The sequence below is a fragment of the Cetorhinus maximus genome, chromosome 25 (genome assembly GCF_964194155.1).
Source record: "Cetorhinus maximus chromosome 25, sCetMax3.hap1.1, whole genome shotgun sequence".
In the NCBI taxonomy this organism is placed as follows: Eukaryota; Metazoa; Chordata; class Chondrichthyes; order Lamniformes; family Cetorhinidae; genus Cetorhinus; species Cetorhinus maximus.
Genome location: NC_135903.1, coordinates 4,834,356 through 4,850,597, shown reverse-complemented (window position 1 = coordinate 4,850,597; position 16,242 = coordinate 4,834,356). Strand labels below are relative to the sequence as shown.

Genomic DNA, 16,242 nt, shown 5'->3' with positions numbered 1-16,242 from the left:
CTGCCCTGCCATTCAGTAATATCATGGCTGATCAGATTGTGGCCTGAGCTCCACAGTGCTGATTCAAACCCATGGAAAAACCTGCAATAAACACTGTGCTTATAGCTGATTTCTTACCTGTGAATGGGAAAGGGTTTTTTTTGCTGAGAGGGTACTTTCTACACGTCGGAGGCTTTCGGAATTGCATCAGGATGGGCGGCGCCTGAGCTGCCTTGGGCAGGCCTCGGACAAGAAACAATAGGACCAGCTGCAGCTGGACAGCGGAGAGGAGCCACTATCCTCTGCACAGGGCTGACAGGCAGAGCCTGATCTTCTGAAGCACTGCTGATCCTGAGGCTCGGGTTGTCATGTCAGGTGGTGGCCGACACCTACAGCCTCCTACGAGAAGCCTGACTCCCTGCTGCACCTGGTGACCACATATTAAAAGCAGCTGTCAAAGTAACCACCACTTTCAACCTCTGGATTCTTCCCAGGGATTTGCCAGGGACATATCCAGGACGGCGGCCCATAAAGTGCATGAGTCAGGTGTCAGGTGAGTTGTTTACCAAGGCTGGCAATTCTATAAACAGCGATGCCAGTCAGGATGAGCAGGTGCCTGAGTTTGAGTCTCTGACTGGCTTCCTACAAGTGCAGGGTGTCACTGATTTGCACGCGCTTGTCAATCCTCTCAACCCCACATCGGTGTTTGTGAACTGTACGGACACCACTGATTTTCATACTGCCTCTCCTGCGCTTGTCCAGTCGGGAATCAGTGCCAGGCACCTCCAGTTCTCTCCATCTCCCTCTCCTGTTCTGTGCTCTCTTCTGCAATGTGAGAAAAGCAGAACTAACAAACGACTGTGGCCGGGATTTTCCGGCTCTGTCACGGGCAGCACCCCCCCCCCTGCCCCCCCAGCCAGAAGTCCAGGACGATCCTGGCGGTGGGTGAAGGAGGAAAATCCCACCCTATATATGTGAAGATATGTCGTATAAATTGTTGTTTTGCCCCATATATTGGTATTCTTGCAAGTGTCCTGATGAGTACAACAGGAAAAGCTTAGACTTGTCTCTTTTTTCAGCAATACTCAAGTTCTGTACTATTAAACGTCTAACAAATGACTGTAATAGCATCTGTTCACTGAATGGAAGTTATTTGAGGGTGCTGTCAGGGAGATAAAGATGAGGGTAAGTGACAGCATAGGTGAGACTTTGAGGAAGTGCACAGAAAGAGAAGGATGGATATATGTGCAAAGTAAGCGAATGTGATGATTGATATGATAGAATGGGTTAGAGAAGGCAGAGTGACGGGGTGGAACGGTGCACAAAACAGGGCGCAGGTGAGTGTGCAACTACTTACCTTTCCTGGCCTGGTTAGGTCATTAAAGAGCTTCTTGCATTGAATCTAGAGTGTGCCGCTAGACTCCTGCTGCTGACCCCATGGACCACCTCCATCCATGCCTTCTAAGTGGCAGCAGCAGGTTCCTTCCTCCTACAGCTATGGGATAATATCTTCCTCCACTCTTCACAGCCCCCAACAGTACATCAAGGGAGATCATTAAAATGGGACACAGCTTTTGAACATCCTGAGTCTGTATTCTGCAGTTGCTGTCTCTGTGCCAAACCTCCCCACTCTTTGAAATTCCATCTTTGGATTGGCCTTTTCAATACTGGAGTTGAGATCGGGTCATGTGGGTCCTCAACTTGCCCGCAGTTGATGACAAACCTGAATGTAAAATGATAATCAGGTGACCGCGTCAAAACGCCATACGGAGACACTGAACTTACACCCGGATTTCCCACGTGATCAGACCCCACTCTCCCAATGTGCCTTTGACTTAATATCAGGGGGAAGCATTCAGTGAAGGACGCACAAGAAAGTCTCTGGTAGTCTTGTAGTTGTGTACACCATGGGTGGTCTTGTTAATGGATGTGCATATAGATGAATGAATGACTAGTGGCAGTATCCCAAGTCACAAGGTTCTGTCTTCAAGCCCCATTCCAAGACTTGCACACATAATCTTTGCTGACACTTCAATGCTGCACCGAGCGCACGATGCACATCAAAAAGGAATGACTGCATCTCAAAAGATAATTTGTTGGATGTGAAGTGCTTTGGGGCTTCCTGACAAATAGGACAAGACAATAAATAAATGCAGACTCTTTCCCCTTGCAGCCCGAGAAAGAGAAATTGGATTTAAAGAGCTGTAATTTTAACAGATCTCAGTGTGAAGTATGTGTTTACCTGAACGCTCGTCCTGGTTTTCTTTATTCTGGTATGAATCACATTGTTCACGCTCTGACAGATAAAAGAACACCAGGAAAAGGAAGGTCAGAAAAATCATATTCGTGAGTCTAACAGCCCATTAATTGAAAAATCCTTAAGAAAAATTATTGAAAGCAGTTTTCCATCCATCAAAGGCTGTTGTGTGTATCAGGATAAGTGGGATCTTCTTTTGTCAGTCGTAGCTCAGTTGGTAGCACTCTCTTCTGTGAGTCAGAAGGTTCTGGATTCAAGTCACACTCCAGCACTCGAGCACAAAAATCAAGGCTGACACTTCTGTGCAGTACTGAAGGAGTGCTGCACTGTCAGAGGTACTGTTTTTCAGATAAGATGTGAATCTGAGGCCTCATCTACCCTCAGGTGAATATAAAAAGACCCCTTGACAATATTTTGAAGCAGAGCAAGAGAGTTATCCCCAGTGTCATGGTTGTTTATTTATCTCTCCATCAACATCACACAAAAAAACAAATTATCTGGTCATTAGCTCGTTGCTGTTTGTAGGACTTTGTTGTGTGCAAATTGGCTGCTGCATTTTCTACATTACAACAGTGACTACACTTCAAAGTGTGTCATTGGCTTTGTGATGTCCTGTGGTTATGAAAGGCCCTATATAAATGCAGGTCATTAATGACCGCATTGTTTTCAGAGTAAGCACAGGAGGATCCTGACGACTGTATGGACCTGACGGTGTAAGAAGACATAATTTAAAGCACCAGCCTTATCATTAATTTGACGGAAAGAATTCTCTGTTATTGGACTGGGCTCACAATGTGAGCATTTTCCATAAGTGGAAATTCAATTTGTTTGAGACACCGATTCAATAACAGCAGCTAGTGACCTTTATTTTCAGATTGTACCATCTTCTACAGTTCAATTATGTACTCAAGCATGCTATTGACTTAACAATTTCTCACACATGAGAGCTCTACCGTACAGCGTCTTACAAATGCAAACTGACGTACTACATAAGATTAATATCTATCTAAAGAACCTTTTGTTCAGAGACATTTTCCTATATGCCAATGCAATACCATATGATAGCATTAATAAAGTTAAGTTTATTGTTGTATTCTGCACCCTGTGTAGGCATATCTTCAATGTGTGCTACCTGTTGCTGATTTCTGCTGCATTTAGAGAAATTCACTGCTTAACTAATCTCTCAAAACACTCCACATCCACAAATGACCTCATTTCAACTTTGTTTCAAAATTTTAACTGCAAGTTGTACTCTCTGAGTGGTGAGTTCCTGAGGTCAAATGTGACGCTGACAATCATTGCAAAAAGCAAAGTTCTTTTGATCCATCGCGCTGACTTCCCTCACTTTTATCAGTAGAAATATTCACCAAAAAATGCTGAGTAATAATATCACACCGTGTTAACAGTTAATACATTCTCTAAGTGAGCGTTAATATGCAGTGATTTGTTGTGTAAGCACTAATAGGAGATCAGTAGATTTTTGCCCACACTCCCACAGGGACTCGAGTCTATTCCACCATTCAGTTAGATCATGGCTGATCTCCCAAAGCTTCTTATGGGGCTAGGCCACTTTATTGCACATTAAGCCATAGACCCATCAGCCTGACTGATATAAGTGCCAAGTATCTGCTTTAGCCTGTTTCCTCCATCGAGATCTGCATTTAACTGCTTCCTTTTTAAGTAAATAATCATTGCTTAGTCTTGCTGTCTTTGTGGAAACCACCAATTTTGAAAGTAAATTATTGCCTAATGGAAAGATGATGGGCTGAATTTTACCAGCCCGTTTGGGATGGGCTAGATGGCTGGAAAAATGGCATGAGAAGATGGCGGGTGACATACCCAAGGTCTTCCCACCACCATGTCATCTTGCCAGCAGTGGGAAACTCTTTCGAGTTATCAACAGTCACAGATTGCAACTCTTTCGAGTACAATCACAGTTCTTGGTTTCCGGGAGTGGGACATGAACCCACAACCCTCTGATTCAAAGGCGAGGGTGCTATGAACTGAGCCACAGCTGACACCTCCCCAGCAGTGGGAAAGATGGCAGACGGCTTGACCGCACCCAATTGATCCACTTAAGTGACCAATTAAGGGCCTCTTCCTGCCTTCTATGACATTTTACCAGTGTTTGGGGAGACCTCCATCATGTGTGGAGATCACCGGGTAAACCCTGGTAGCCTCCCGGCATGCTCCGGGTGGGGAGGTTTGCGTTCCTTATCGGCGCTCTTTGGCCCATGGGAGGCACTCCCGGTGGCAACAGTGTCTCCTGCCCTAAGCAACCCCACTCCCTCCATCCCTCGCTGGAACCTGCCTGACCAGCTCTGGTGCCTCTAGACCCCATATAGCCAGCTTTGAGGCCGTATGGTTATCGATGTGCCCTCATCCTCCAGGTACAGCTCAGCAGCAGCCACCTTTGCAACTGAGTTTAAAGGACAACTGAATCAACAGTTTCATTTAGGAAGTAAGAAAGAATGGCTAAAACAGGAACAACTTGTCACTGATGTACTCTGCACTGCTGTTCTAGGGTTAGCATTAAGGTGCATTCATTCCTAGGACAAAAGAGTTTAATCTGCACAGCTCCACTGTACCTGACCTGGGAATTTGTAACAAAAACAAAAATAGCTGGAAAGACTCAGCAGGTCTCACGGCATCTGTGGAGAGGAAGACAGAGTTAACGTTTCGAGTCCATATGACTCTTCATCAGAACGGACTCGAAAGGTTAACTCTGTCTTCCTCTCCACAGATGCTGTCAGACCTGCTGAGTCTTTCCAGCTATTTTTGTTTTTGTTACAAATTCCCAGCATCCGCAGTATTTTGCTTTTATTTTTGCTTTTATCTGGGAATTTGTAATACTGGCATTGGATATGCAAGAGAGAGACCAAAATGTTTCAGTCAATAAGCCACTTTTGAAGTGCGTTTACTGTCTTCATGGTAGATTCCTCATTGCTCAAGTATGTCCGAGCTGTAAATAATTTCAAATTTAAGTGTTGTTAATTTTACGTAAAGGATTAGCTGTTATTGGATGGGCATTGGCTCTTGATGTTGGAGTTTGGAAATGCTTTTTTTTTTGCAGATGGTATAGTTAGGATGGTGTTCTGCTCTTGGGGTTCAGGGCGACGTTCTGCACTGGTTTTACTTCTTGGAAGTATTACCAGTAGTTACGAAAAGAAAAACGAAAGATGTCCATTTACGCAATACCTTTTATTACCTCAGGACGTCCCAAAGTGCCTTGTGCTCAGTGAACTATTTTTGAAGTGCTGTAATGTAGGAGACGCAGCTGCCAATTTCCCTAACCTCGTTTAGAAGACAAGATAAATGTGTTAATAAAGAGACTAATCATACATGGTTTGTCAAAGAAATACGTTTAATAGGCTTTCTTAAAATGGAAAGCTTTCCTGTGATAGTAAAATGATGCATTTAGAATCCACATAAAGAATAAGCTTTTCCACGCACTTAGTATTTTTTTAATTACCTAGGCAATAAAGCATTTGAAAGTGAAGAAATATGTTGCTTTTGACCCATATCTCTCTATCCAGTATCAGGAGAAAATGTCCATTTGGATTGTTTCTTGAGGAATAGATAATAAGCACTTACATGCATTCCATCAAACTCCCCCTTCTTGTCCAATTCAGTTTTCTACTTGTTAAATCAAATGTGCATTTCATTGCCAAGATTTGCTCTTGCTTCATACCTCTTGGAGACTGTTCTGGATAATAATGAGGAGTGTCTATTAATTTTAATTGTACAGCCCCAGACTCTCCATTCTCACCATTGTAAATGTTGAGACGATAACTGTTCATTAACCTATTAAAGTCTAGCCAGAATAAATCCTTTAAGTCCTACAACTAGTCCTAGACTCCTATTATAGTATTAATAATGGGGGGGGGGAAAGCTACCGCAGCTTGTCGTGCTGTGAAGCAGTCGAGCAAGGGTGCTTGTGATCGGCACACATACGGACAGCCCAATCTGAACTGAGCCTGAAGTACTGAACGACTGCCTGACACTCGCTTTTCATCTGCCCGCAGCTTCCTTGTCTTGACAGCGGGCACGCTAATTGTTGCACAGTCGTCTCCAATTCACTGTTTTGCAGATCCCAGAACTACACCCTCCCTCTGACCATTTTTTCCCTGCCATTGACAACCGTTTTAGAGCCAAAGTTGAAGCCAGCACTGATTTAATCAGCTTCTCCTGCACTTTGCCAGCATATGTTGTCCATTCCTAATTGCCCTTGAACTGGATGGCTTGCGGGGCCATTTTAGAGGGCAGTTCAGAGTCAACCACATTGCTGAGAGTCTGGAGTCACTTGTAGACCAGACCAGGTAAGGATGTCAGATTTTGCCTTGTTCCTATTACTCCCGATCCTCCCTTTTGAACCTGCACTAATGATTTTTTTTGTCTAACACAAGTGCATTCCTTTACTTCTTCCCTGTGTAACCGTACAGCTGAAGTGTATCTCTTTATCTGCTCTTTTTGAGCATGTGTAAACATTTTAAATAGTGCTGTTTGCCTCTGCCCAAATTCTGTTTGAATAGGTTGTTGGTCTCTGAGTAAATATTCTGCTCCTACCTTTTTAATTGCCAGCATTGTTAGGTTTTTAGGGGTTTTAGTCCCAATATTTTTCTTGGGTTTAGTGTAATAGTTTGTGCTTTTATTTACCTGCTCATTGTCTATTTATTTACCTGCTCATTGTCTAGGTAATTTGTTTACTGTCGCTGTCTTATAGCTTTCTAGCCATTTCACATTATCCCTTGTGATCTTTCTTGATTTTGGAATGGGGTAGAATAAACACTCTGATAAAAACAAAGGGTCATGAGGACTCGAAACGTCAACTGTTTTCTTCTCCACCGATGCATGCCAGACCTGCTGAGTTTTTCCAGGTAATTCTGTTTTTGTTTTAGAATAAACACTCTGTTAGGCCATGGCTTGGGCTATAAACTGCCAAACGTTAAACAGGAAATGCAACAGTATGTTGTAGATTTACTAGCTGTTTTCACAGTCCACTATATATTTTTATTCAGCCTCCTTTACTGCCCACTGACAGTGCCTACAAAATAGTTTCTAATTATCAACCCATTTTATTGCATTTTTTTTAACCACATATCGGACGGAATTTCACCCATGTCGGGTGGGTGGGCGGGAAGCCGACGGCCGCCCGCGATCGGGGGCCAGGTGGCAATTTCACGCTGGTGGGCTGATTAAGGCCCGCCCGGCGTGAAACGCGTGGGGCAGCGCTCGTGGCTGCCTGTGCGGGGGAGGGGGTGGGGAGAGTGTGAGCCAGGCGAGCACGGCATGAGCGCAAGTGCGCGCTTTATAATCTCCCTGAGGCACGGAGCTGCCTCAGGGAGATGAGGAGTTAAAAATAAAAATAATAAAGAAAATAAAAATGTAATGAAACATATCCCCCTCATGTGACTCTGTCACATGACCAGGCACGTGTTATTAATTAAGTTTTTAAATTTTTAATTTTATTTTTTATCTGCTTTGGGAAACCTCCTCCCGCCCGTGGATGAGGTTCCCTAAAAATGGCAGAGGTCGCTTGGCCTTTCCGTCTGCCCACCCACCGTAAGGTTGGACGGGCAGCGAAAAATTCAAGTTAATTGATCATTTAACGGCCTTAACGGGCCTTTTAATTGTCGGCCGGCGCACTGCTGACTCCGGCGCGTGCCCCCACCGACTGACATATTGCGCCAGTGCGCGACGACGTCGGGACGCTCGCTTGACGTCATTGCGAGTCATTTTACGCTTGGTCGGGTCAAGCGGGCGCCCGCCTGCCAAGCTAAAAATTTTACCCGTCCTTTCTAGATTTTTTATTCTGTAATAAAATCTACTAGAAAGTTGGAACAATCAGCACCAACACAGAGTAGACAACGTCATGTAGAACTTAATGACATTAAAGGGATGTATGTTCCCTATTGTATCAGCGACGTTATAATGAAACAATTTTGATCGAATCAACGCTGAGTGAGGAATCACTGTAGTTGCAGTCCTAACACTGCGTAGAAGGTCAAAATGAATAAGCAGTAGAATTGGCTGTGCTAATGAACTGGACTTGGCACAATGGTCCCAAATAATAACCTTTGGTTCATTTTGATTCATTAATGAATCACATACAGTTCACCTCCGTATTGCCACAACTTTAAAAAGATCTTGATATCTCAGAGGACGGAGATTCTCTTTTTGACATAAAACAGTGTCAGATAGACTGTTGAAGAATTGTTCTCAAATGTTACATTAGACAATAAAGTAAGTTTGCAATGTCAGACACTGGTACAAGCCAGGTGAGAGTTTTGACTTATAACATGGACATTTTAATAAATATAACAGGCCCTTGAAGGCTGTTCATTATGTTGTTAAAATCTTGCACAAAGTGAGGATGGATGCCTCACTGTTTATCCTACACTTGGAACTGAGGTCTAATGCAGCCCAGTTTAATTGGCTTAAAGTATTTTTTTCTTTTTCCCTCTCTCTCTCTCTCTCTCAAGCATTAAGTTCTGACATGAAAACAATGTCGGCAATCCCAAGTGGCAGTTGTTGAATGAGTTTTACTCTATATCCTACACCTGGTTTGGAGTTCTTGATTACGAAGTATCTACAGCATAGAAATAGAACATTCGGCCCAACAGGTCCATGCAGGTGTTTATGGTCCACAAGCTTCCTTCCATACATCATCATCTAATCCCTTCAACATATCCTTCTATCCCTTTCTCCCTTGTGTATTTATCTAACTTGCCCTAAATGCATCTAGACGACTTGCCTTAACTACTCCTTGTTTTGTTGAATTCCACATTCTGATCAACCTCTGGGTAAAGAAGTTTCTCCTGAATTCCCTTTTGGATTTATCAGTGACTATCTTTAAATTACAGCCCCTGGTTCTGGTCTCACTTGGAAGTGGAAACATCTCCTGTGTGTTTACTCTATTAACCACTGTCAGAGCCTTAAAACATCTGTCACATTATCCCTCAGACTTTTTTTCCTAGAGCAATGAACCCCAAATGTTTCAATCGTTTCTGCTAGACACTCACTAAAAACATATTCACTTACACAGAGTTAAAATCAGGCTCCAAGTCACAGTTCTGGTATCATTGTAGTAAATTGTCTTTGCAACTTCTCCAGTGCCTCTTTATCTTTTTTATACTATGTAGCCCAGGGCTGTTCACAATACCTCCAAGTGTGGTACGATGTCTAAACGAGGTTCTGTACAAGTTTGACATAGCTTCTCCGATTTTCAATTCTATTGTTGACCTTGATGCTTTCCTTGCTTGTTTTATGGCCTTGTTAACCTAGGTTACTACTTTTAGCGAGCTGTGTCTCTATACCCACAAATCCCTTTAGGGATAGAAAGGGATAGAAGGATATGTCGAAGGGATTAGATGACGATGGCCTCCTTATTCTTCACACCAATATCTACGTATTTCCTTACATTGAACTTCGGTTGACATCATGTTGATGATGAAGTGGAAATTTAATCCATTCCTCAGAGAACAGGTTATAACACGCATATATGTATGAGGATGTGTAGAAAAATCATGTGTAATAGTCATGTCATTTGCAAATAGTTAATTGAAAGATGGTGAGTAATGGTTTATGCCAGTAAGTGTAGCCTTATTATACAGATGAGGTTCAATCATAATGCATTAGATATAAATATAACCAGACTTAGTCACATGTAAGTATATGAGACTAAATGTGGTGTCATGGATTAGTGAGACCCCCTACCCTCCCCTCCCCCAGCCACAGGTTCATTTCCCTCAATCTCTGCTGAGTTTATGCCCTCATCTGCTATGGGCCTCCTCCCTTCCTATTGAATGGTGGCAAATTTCACACATCCCACTGTGCTCTCTTCTTCTTAGGCGGTCCCTCAGGATCCACGATGACTTGCTTCCCTTCCAGTTCAATGGATTCCGAGATTGCTGATAAGCCCAATGTGCACTCTGCAGTCCCTGCCTCATGCGGGACAAGTGGTGCTTGCTTGAAGGGTAGAGTGGCCATTTGGAGGTTTGTGTGCTCCCTCCGACACCTCGACTTTGCCTCTGCATGTTCCCGATGAAGCGTCTCATTGTGTTCGGTGCCTTCCCGAATGAGCTTTCTCCAGTTTGGTTGGCCAAAAGCCAGGGTCAGCTGGTCTATTTGACCTCTTCAGGGATACTTTGAGGACTTCCCTAAGATGTTTCCGCTGCCCTCCTGAGGGTCTCCTGCCAGAACCCTAGCCGCAATCTCCGACAATAGAGATGCACAGCCAAGGGTGAAAAGAGGTTTGGAGAAAAATAGGAGGGAATTGCACTTTTGAGTAAAAGGGAGGTGAGCAGCAAGTGGGTTCTTCAGTTGGCCTTAGTACGTCTGTGTTCCTCGGGTACCCAGTAGCCGTTGTTGGAAAGAACGTGTGTGGACATTGGATAGGATTGGGTTTAGCCACAATGCACCAGCAATCAAACAGCCTTGGCTCATGTAGGGAGATTAGTCAGTTGGACAAGGTACTGGAAGGAAGCCAGCACAGTCAACTGCACCCTCAAAAGTCATTACCTCCAGTAAAAGAGGGGGGGCAGGGGAAATGGGAAAAATTCCCAAAATTGGAAGGAAGTAGACACTAATAAAATTTCATAGTTAAAAAAATTGTTTAAAATACTCAAGTTTAGTTGTCAATAGCGATGTTGGATTATCCAAAAGCTTCAATTGTGTTCTTGCCCTTCTACATTCCACCCGACTACCCATCCATTATTATTCCACACCAGTTTAATGAGCTTGCAAATCAGGATGAATCAGAAATGCCACAGGAGCTGACTGATCAAGGTAACGACTCAGTGCACCAATGTCAATCCCATATGGAGGAGGGTCATTTTGTCTCGTCACCTTTCCCACGTACAGTAACTCGTTGGACAATGTTAGGCGGAATCCAGATATGATAACAGATGGTGATATAAACAGGGGTTCAGTGGCTGCGGTGATCAGGCTGGAGCGAAATGGACTGCGGCACTTAAAGCCCTGTCCCTTCAACATTTGGAATAACCATTCAGTGGAACCTGCTTTGTGCCTATGCTTCAGATAGGAGCAAGATGACAAAACAATCACTCTTCAGGATTCCTGAGGATTGGCTGTGACCAGCCTCTGCCTAAGCACACTGGACTCAGATAGTTAGGAAATCTCCCTGACAGAAGAGAGTGTGAACTCCCTATTTAGAGAACAGAAACTCCACCTTGATGGATTTCTCATCACCTTGGTTTGGAGATTCTTCAGCATGGTTTCCATGCATATCAGACACCTATTTTTCAACAAAAAATACATACATTAGGGCGTGGTCCGTTACAACAATGTGATAATGACCATATGTTCTGAGTTTTAGTATGTTGGTTCAGAGTTAAATATTGGCCAGGATATCTCTTTGTTTTTCTTCTCGATAATTTGTTTTCTTTATTCTTTCATGGGATATGGGCTTCACTGACAAGGTTAGCATTTGTTGCCCATCCCTAATTGTCCTTGAACTGAGTGGCTTGCTAGACAATGCACTCTCGCTTTAATGTCTCATCCAAAAAACAGCATCTGTGACAGCACTCCCTCAGTTCTGGAGGCAAAGGTGCTACCAACTGAGTCATGGCTGACACTATGGTGCCCAAAACTATGCAGCAATACTCCCAAATATGTCATCGTCAGTGTTTGTATAAAATATCCAAAGTATTTCCATAAAATCTTATTCCACAGAGGCAGATGTGGAATAGTGATAATGTCACTGGACTAGTAATCCAGAGACCCAGGTTCGTGCTCTGGTGGTTGGCTTCAAATCGCACCATAGCAGCTGGTGGAATTTGAATTCGATCAATAAAAAATCTAAAATGTAAAGTTAGTGTCAGGCATGGAAGCTATCATCGATTGTTGTAAAAACCCATCCGGTTCACTAATACCCTTTAGGGAAGGAAATCTGCCATCCTTACCTGGTCTGGCCTACATGCGACTCCAGATTCACAGCAATGTGGTTGACTCTTAATTGCCCTTTGAAATGGCCAAGCAAGCTACTCAGTTCAAGGACAATTACGGATGGGCAACAAATACTGGCCTGGCCAGTGACACCCAAATCCCATCAAAGAATAAAAAAAAAGATCTGTGTATACACTCTGCTTCAGTAATTGCTCCAAATGCAAAGGGAAACCAATATGATTGTACCACAGAGGTCATTGCGTAGGTGTGCTTATATTCCTGGTAAATGATTTTTGCTTTGTGTATTTGTGGAATCTTATCTTGTAATTAAGTGATTGCCTGGCCAGAGAAAAACAATGCTGCCTTGAATTCTGTGTAAAATGAGGACAGGCATTTCCTGTGACACGCCTCAGTGAAAGAAGCAGGTAGCAACCACAATATTCTTTTTTTCCCTGTGATGGGAACTAATTTTTTTGTGCCTGTCACAATCCCTGACACACGATGTTTAATGGTGGCGTATGAAACCTGCACAGGAAACGGTTAACTTATATGGCACATGTGAGGCTTTTGCGTTCAGCGGCTTTAAGGCAGGAGTGGGGACAGCTAAATTGTAGCATGCTGAGTAGCTCCGAATAGGTTTGCCTTTATATATCACCCTCCCCGACCGCAGGACGTCTCAAAGTGTTTCACGGCCAATGAAGTATTTTTGAAGCATTGTAATATAGGAAATAGCGACTGCGATTCCAAAGTACTTCATCAGCCGTGAAGCGCTACGGGAAAGCCTGCGGTTGTGAATGTCGCTATAGAAATGCAAGCCTTTCTTTCAGGGGTTAGAAATTGTAGAAAGTAGAAAGAAAATCATGGAAGTTAGAAATGTAGAAATGTGCAGAGCAAGGAGGCTGGGGGCTTACCTGTAAAGATAACACTACGAAAGGGCCAGCACAGGAATGATGGGCATTCTATCATTCAAAAACCTGAGTTCAGATCCTGCCAGACTGATGGGATTGAATGTCTCCTTTTTCAATTGGTTGTAATCCACAGTGATGTCTGCCTGAGATTATCAAAACAGGTGCCAAATTGGGGCCACTTTGGCACAATCTCACTGGGTTAACCATTTCGTTTAGAACCCTTGCAGCCATCAGAGGAATGCTCCGCCTTTGGTAGATTAGAATCCACATTTTAGAACGTGCTGAGAAACATATACAACATAAGAGAGTGAGTGGAATAGAAGGAAGAAAAAGAAATGTTCTTGCATTTATATAGTTCTCCTCACATCTCAGGATGACTCTCAACACTTCGTAGCCTATTAAGTGCTTAAATGCATCGCAAGCTTACCTAAGCAAATGCAGCTGTCAACTGGGCACAGAAAATCTTACAAACAGCAATTGGGAGGGCTGGCCAGTTATGTTTTTTGGTGATTAGGATGAGCATTGGCCAGAAATCCCTTGTTCTTATTCAGATTATGCTTAATGTCTAACTTAGATCAACCAAAACTAGCCAGATGGGACTTCGGTTTAAAAGCTCGTCTGAAAGACAGCTCCTCCGATAATGCAGTGCTCCCTCAGCATTACGCTGGAGTGTCAGGCTAGATTGGCTGCCCAATACTGAAATGGGGTTTAAACCTATGGCCATCTGAATCAGAGGCAAGAATATTACCTATCACAAAGCCAATAGAATAAGGTTAATTCGAAGCACAATTATCCAATTAAGCCACGACTACGGGAAGAGTTTATGTATGTTCAAACAAAATTCAAATTTGGCAATCATATCTCCGTACAGAATGATTAATTCCTTTACATGCACTGCCGGGTCAGTCAAGAAGCAGATAATGGGTGTGGGGAGGGGGAGAAACCTTAGATTCCTCTGGTAGGTGAGGCAACAAGAGATAGATTACCTCTCTGATCAATACTTGCCTTTGTAAAAAACCAGTGCAGAATTTACCCCTCCTGCCATAGTTCTCTAAACACAATTACATTTTGAAATTCTCTTGCAGTTACATAACGCAAACTTCCATAGTAAAACTCAGGAGAAGCGTGACAGCCAAGTGAGGGAGAAGAAAGAGGAACAGCACCTTACCTTCCAATTAGGCACTTTATGGCCTTCTGGACTCAACATTGAGTTCAACAACTTCAGACCGTGAACTCTCTCCTCCATTTTGATTCACCCCCCTGTCCCCCCAGGTGCCGGTCTGTATCTTGTTCTCAAGAGTTGCTCTCAGACAACACTGACCCTTTTTCTGTTATTAACACATTCTGCTTTCAGACAGTGCTGACCTATTCCGCTATTAACGCCTGCTTTAGTCTTTAATCACGGAATCACACAGTGCAGAAGAGGCCCTTCGGCCCATCGAGTCTGCACTGACACGTGATACTCTCTTTGTCTTGTGTTCCATGACACCTTTGTCATTTAATCTCTTCTGGCCTCCAACCTATCTCTGACTTTCTAGTTTGCTCCCCCTGCCCCCAACCCCATTATTTTGCAACAGCGTAAAACCCATCACATTTCTACCTCTCTCCAGTTCTGAGGAAGAGTCATATAAGACTCAAAAGTGTTAACTTGGTTCCTCTCTCCACGGATGCTGCCAGACCTGCTGAGTTTTTCCAGCATTTTCTGTTTTTATTCTAGAAGAATGCCAGCACCATTAAACAGCAAAAACTGAAGCTTGGAAACTCTGATGTGAAAACCACCCAAGTGCCAAATCCTGTGCTACACCCTTGTTCAGGCTGCCAAGAATCCTACACCACTCCTGTTAATATTTATTTTCACAGCTTCTCTTTGTAGCTGTAGCCCAGGCCCTCCCAATTAGCGGCTGCAGAAGTCTCCTCGGGCGGGACATCTTATTTGTGTTGTGCCTCGTGCCTCATGGCAACAGCTCAGGTCCTGCAGGTTTCTTTTGGTTTCAAGTCAGTTCCCAGGCGTCATTACTAACTGGACACTACAGCGTCATTAGCCACAACGAGATCATCGCAGTTAAAATTGTGTGTAAAATACTTATTTATATATAATATATATATGTTAGCAGTGAACTCAAGCAGTGTTTCTGATGATTTTTTTTCTGTCTTCTTGCAGATATTTTACTGGATGATTTCCTTCTCACCCACTCAGTCTTCATGCCAACTGACAAGCTGCTTCAGGTTTTGCACAAACAATATCCTTCCTTTGGAAAACATTGCATCACTCTCATTATTAAATCAAACGGGAATCCACGTCTGTCTGACAAAATATGTAATATTCCTATCAGCTATTGGGTTAAATGTCTTTTATCCACAAACGAATGTACACCCAAATTAATGATCATCCTAGTCTTTTTATTTTTTTAATTAGAGACCTCCCATCATCTTTGGCAAATAAACACAACTCTCATTTTTTTCTTCTCTTTAATGTTCTCTGCATTTTTTCTTTTGAGAAAGTAAACCTCGTCACCTCCGTTTTCTTGAGCTTTGGGGGGAACGGATTTCAGGTCAAGCCCTGTCACACCCCTTCTACCCTCCACAAGTGCACCAGATGCAAACCTAAATGCCCCCAGGGCAGATATTATGTGCCTAAAATTTGCAAATCAGGATCCCGGTGCCTGTTTTAACTGGACGGGGCACACGCTGTGCCCACGTGGTCCGCTCAAATATTTGGGGGCTACAGTGGTGGTTTTAGCTCAGTTGGCTAGATGGTTGGGGTGTGATGCATAATGATTCCAACGGCGGGGAAATCAATCCCCATGCTGGCTGTGTTAGTTCATGGAGGCCTGCTTCCTTGCCTTGCCCCAGGCTTCATGTGGAGTGGTGCCCCTCAAGCTGTGTAAACCAGTTGTCTCTCTCTAATGGAGAGAGATACCTGTGGCCCTTTGTGGATTATGGCTAATTACTTATTTACCAAAGTGGCCACACTAGGGGTCTTTAAAGGACACCTCCTCATGGCTCTAGAAAATACTGGAGGCCACTGGAAACTTGGTAATCGCCCCTACACCACATCACCCTCACCCCCATTCCACCATAGATTCCCCCCACAGGTAAAAACTTGCCAGTTTCGTGCAACTGAGACCTGAGGATCAATTTCTTATGAGCCTTGGGCCAACATCTATGAACGTTCATTCCCATGTTGATGGC

General features: G+C 43.5%; 1 protein-coding gene across 2 annotated transcripts in view; it reads left to right on the top strand.

The window, feature by feature from the left end:
- Positions 1-16,242, top strand: part of rapgefl1 (Rap guanine nucleotide exchange factor (GEF)-like 1) — a 79,921-nt gene that overhangs the window by 26,796 nt on the left and 36,883 nt on the right. For both annotated transcript variants that reach the window (XM_078529319.1, XM_078529320.1), the window contains exon 3: positions 15,212-15,299. In XM_078529319.1, the coding sequence (XP_078385445.1) occupies positions 15,212-15,299 (88 nt within the window). The remainder of the gene's footprint in view (positions 1-15,211; positions 15,300-16,242) is intronic.